The sequence below is a fragment of the Chrysochloris asiatica genome, unplaced genomic scaffold (genome assembly GCF_000296735.1).
Source record: "Chrysochloris asiatica unplaced genomic scaffold, ChrAsi1.0 scaffold00090, whole genome shotgun sequence".
Taxonomy (NCBI): domain Eukaryota; kingdom Metazoa; phylum Chordata; class Mammalia; order Afrosoricida; family Chrysochloridae; genus Chrysochloris; species Chrysochloris asiatica.
The window spans coordinates 11,598,690-11,602,377 of NW_006408608.1; the positions used below are offsets into that span (position 1 = coordinate 11,598,690).

The 3,688-nt window shown below is 41.5% G+C and overlaps 1 protein-coding gene across 1 annotated transcript in view; it reads left to right on the top strand.

Annotated features, from left to right (window-relative positions):
- DFFA (DNA fragmentation factor, 45kDa, alpha polypeptide) overlaps positions 1-3,688 on the top strand; it is a 20,107-nt gene extending 16,419 nt beyond the window's left edge. The window contains exons 4-6 of the mRNA XM_006866395.1: positions 2,155-2,344; positions 2,542-2,693; positions 3,476-3,688. Of these exons, the coding sequence (XP_006866457.1) occupies positions 2,155-2,344; positions 2,542-2,693; positions 3,476-3,688 (555 nt within the window). The remainder of the gene's footprint in view (positions 1-2,154; positions 2,345-2,541; positions 2,694-3,475) is intronic.

Genomic DNA, 3,688 nt, shown 5'->3' on the forward strand with positions numbered 1-3,688 from the left:
CGAGGAGAATATGGAGTGACTTCTTAATGAGTCCAATGTCTCCTTTTAGTGGTGATGAAACAATTTTGAAACTAAATAGAAGTGATAGTTTTACAGTGTTGTGAGTTTAGAACCACTGCCCATCAGTTTCAGTAGTTTTTCTCTGGTAAGGACAGTTTTTTAATCTAGTACTGTGTATGCAAAAAGATTGAGCCTTTTAAAAATTATTATCTTAGCAGATTTAGGGTATAACAAGTCAGGTCTTATGTAATTCACAGGCTGAACATGTTCTTTTAAAACTGGACAGGTGGAAACTGGAAGACTCCCCTAAGACTACGGCCCTGAGTTATTTTTTAAACCTTGAACCAAAACTAGTCCCCAAGGTCATGTTTTAGTTAAATAACAGATCACAAAATAACAGTTCACAAAATAAAAGAATACCACTCATAAGCACCATGCTTCTTTTAAAAATCACTTACATGAAACCTGATGGTTAACAATTACTTTAAAACAAAGATGAAGATGTAAGTGGGTAGGGAAACTAGATTAATGGAAACAGAACAACCAGAATGGAAATAATAATAATAATGCCCATGCCTTATGAAGAATGTATGTAACCAGTGTCACTGAATAAGTAGAAATTGTTGAATAACAACCTAAATGGCTGTGCAAACTTTTACCAAAAACACAATATAATACTATTCATTTTTTAAAACTGGCTCTCTGAGAGTGAAGCGTCCAGTTGATATGAAGTTAGGGGATATGCACAAGGGTGCCCAAACTTGCAGATAGTGCCCGTTGGATCTAGCTTCAATGGCTGGATGTTCAGAACCCAAGTAAAGGAAGGAAAAGAGGGGGGAGTTTTTTGTTTTTGTTTTGTTTTTTTTTTTTAAAGAAAACAAGTGTAAATCACTACAATCTGATTAACTTGACCTATACTTATGGATGTAGTAGCTTAAAATACCAACCAAGAGGGAAAGAATCTTTACAGCAAGGATTATTCCCATCCCCTCTGTACACAGGGTTGATAGGGATAGACAATTTAGACATTGGCTACCTAAAATGGGGGGCTGTAAAGATACAAAGTGACTGGCTTACAAGTTTTCAAGAGGAAGTTTAGATTCAGAGTGTGCGGGGGGAAGTCAGAATCCCCACTGAGTGGTTTTCATCCTGACTAGACAGGTCTGGTGAAAGGAGATGAGGACAAGACTCTCATGATTCAATAATGAGTAATTGTTATCATGACTAATTGCGATTGTCACAACTGTAAAGGTAGAAGTTTTGTAGCAAAAAGGGTGAGTGGTTGATCTTACAGTCCCAGAGTAGAGCACCCTGGGACCATCAAGGGAGAAGAGCAGGAGCGGAGTGTGGGACCCTACCCAGAAAAGCGGCAATGCCAGAGATAGAGACAGAGATGATGACATGGAGAGACAGAGCATCTGAGGACTCTAGACTCATGGAAGGAGAGGGGCTGTGTGCTGGTGGTCGAGGGGCAGGCTTGCAGGGTGTGCCCTTTGGTTGTTTGTATGATTGTATAGTCATGAGTGTTGTGGTGCACATCCAAAAAAAACCCCAGAGGGAATAGAAGCAAATACTGTTGAATGATGAAGCATGCATGGGATTATAATCATTGCAATGAAATGAAGACGATTGTAATCACTGCAATGAAACAAATATAGGGTGAGTGTAAAACTGATGTTCCCCCATGTAAACTATCACTCAATTCACAATAAAAACTTAAAGAAAGTCCAAAAAGGAAAGAAAAAAAAAAAAAAACCCTGGCTCTAAGTTATACTTTACAAATAGAAACTTTTACAGTGGTTTAAGGTAAAATTTTTCTGTGTAAACATATACAAAATATTCACATCAAAATTATTAGAGGAACTTCTGCTTAAAACAAACTCCTATTGAGTCATTGTATCATATACCTTTCTCTTGTACAATTGTTTTCATATCAAAGTTGTTTTGTTTTGTTTTTCCTTAATGTGGCACCAAGGCATCTTTTTCCTCATTTTGTTACCAGAGGAAAATTAAAAAAAAAAAAAAAATGCATGCCTTTCTCTTGATTCTCAGCCAGTCATACTGGGTACGCTGGTAAATAGATAAAATGGCACCCTTGGAATTGATGGATCGGAATTACTTTGATGTTTCTTAGAATTCCTGTTTATTTATTAGGTGCTTATCGATGTCCCGTGTTCAGAGCTGGCTCTGGAACTCAGCCAAAGCTGTGCGGCAGTCCAGAGGCTCCAGAACACCGTCCAGCAGGTGCTTGACCACAGAGAGGAAGCCCGTCAGTCCAAACAACTCCTGGAGCTTTACCTGCAGGCTTTGGAGAAGGAGGGCAGCATCTTGTCAAAGCAGGAAGGTAGGGCTGTTGGTTGGGGGTTTTACATTGAGAACCTAGTGTTTATAGAGCATTTCCTTGAAAAAGAACAAAATGTTTACAATGCAGTCAAAAGTCCTGAAGCCACAGCTGCCAGGATCTTGAAGTGACAGGCTAGGTTTCTTGCCTGACAGATGGCTTGGGTCATTTTCATCACACAGTGTGATGACTCTTTGCAGAGTCCAAAGCTGGGTTTGTTGAAGACATGGATGCAGTTGACACAGGCAGTAGCCGAGAGACAGTCTCCAGAACTGCACTCACCAGCCAAGTCCTCACTGCACTGAAGGAGAAGCCTGCTCCGGAACTGAGCTTATCGAGTCAGGATTTGGAGGTGGGCAAGAACCAGGGACCCTGAGCTGCAGAAATGACTTGCTCTAGGGCTGTAGGGTTCCAGTGGTAGGCAAGTTTTTGTTTTGTTTTTAACTTCTGCAGACCCTGAATCTTGGCTGATAATTTTGTGTATGATATGCCCAACTATTTACAAACTGTTTACATCTAAGCCCTAACTACAAAGTGCTTTTTAAATGGTGTGCCTCCTCAGATCATCAAGCATTATCCTTTGAGTGACTAAACTGACAGGGGTGTGTGGCTAGACTCAGGCCTCTGAGATGACTCCCAGTTCTGTTAGTGGTGGAAGAAGAACCAGGGTAAGTCCTGGGACACAGAAAGTAACACCCCTTGAGGGCATCACTCAGGCTAGCTGAGACCAGGGTAACTAGAAACCTGATAAAGGGACCCCGCCCCCCAATCAGGGTAGGTGCTTTTTCTGCTTCTTTGTCCTCTTTCCTGTCCCTAACTACTATCCTGTTCTAGAGAAAAGGGAAGGAAACTGACCTTATCTTGGCTAAATTTCCTGTAGGTGAGAGACTAGAGTTGCTCCAAGGAAAGTTTTTTTGTTGTTTTTCCTGTGGACCCTTTCCTGTTAGTGTGTACGGTAAGAAAAGGCACGTGACAATTTAATAAATATAAAATAAATCTGGTCGTGGCATTTCGGTGTAAAGACATAGCATAAATCAGTGATGCCATGTTCTCCTCTCCTAAAGCAAAGTCAGTAGAGCAGCAGATGGGGATAGCGGAACGAGTGGTTATCAATGATCCCTGTTGTTGCTACAGTTGGTTACCCAGGAAGACCCCAAAGCATTGGCTGTTACTTTGAATTGGGACATAAAGAAAACTGAAACTGTTCAACAAGCCTGTGAGCAGGAGCTCAACCTACGTCTGCAGCAGATACAGAGCTTGCACTCTCTCAGGAGGGTGACAGCCAGGAAGACCCCACCGCCTGAACAGCTGCTGAGTCCCAAACGAGCCAAGCAAGACCCCACCTAG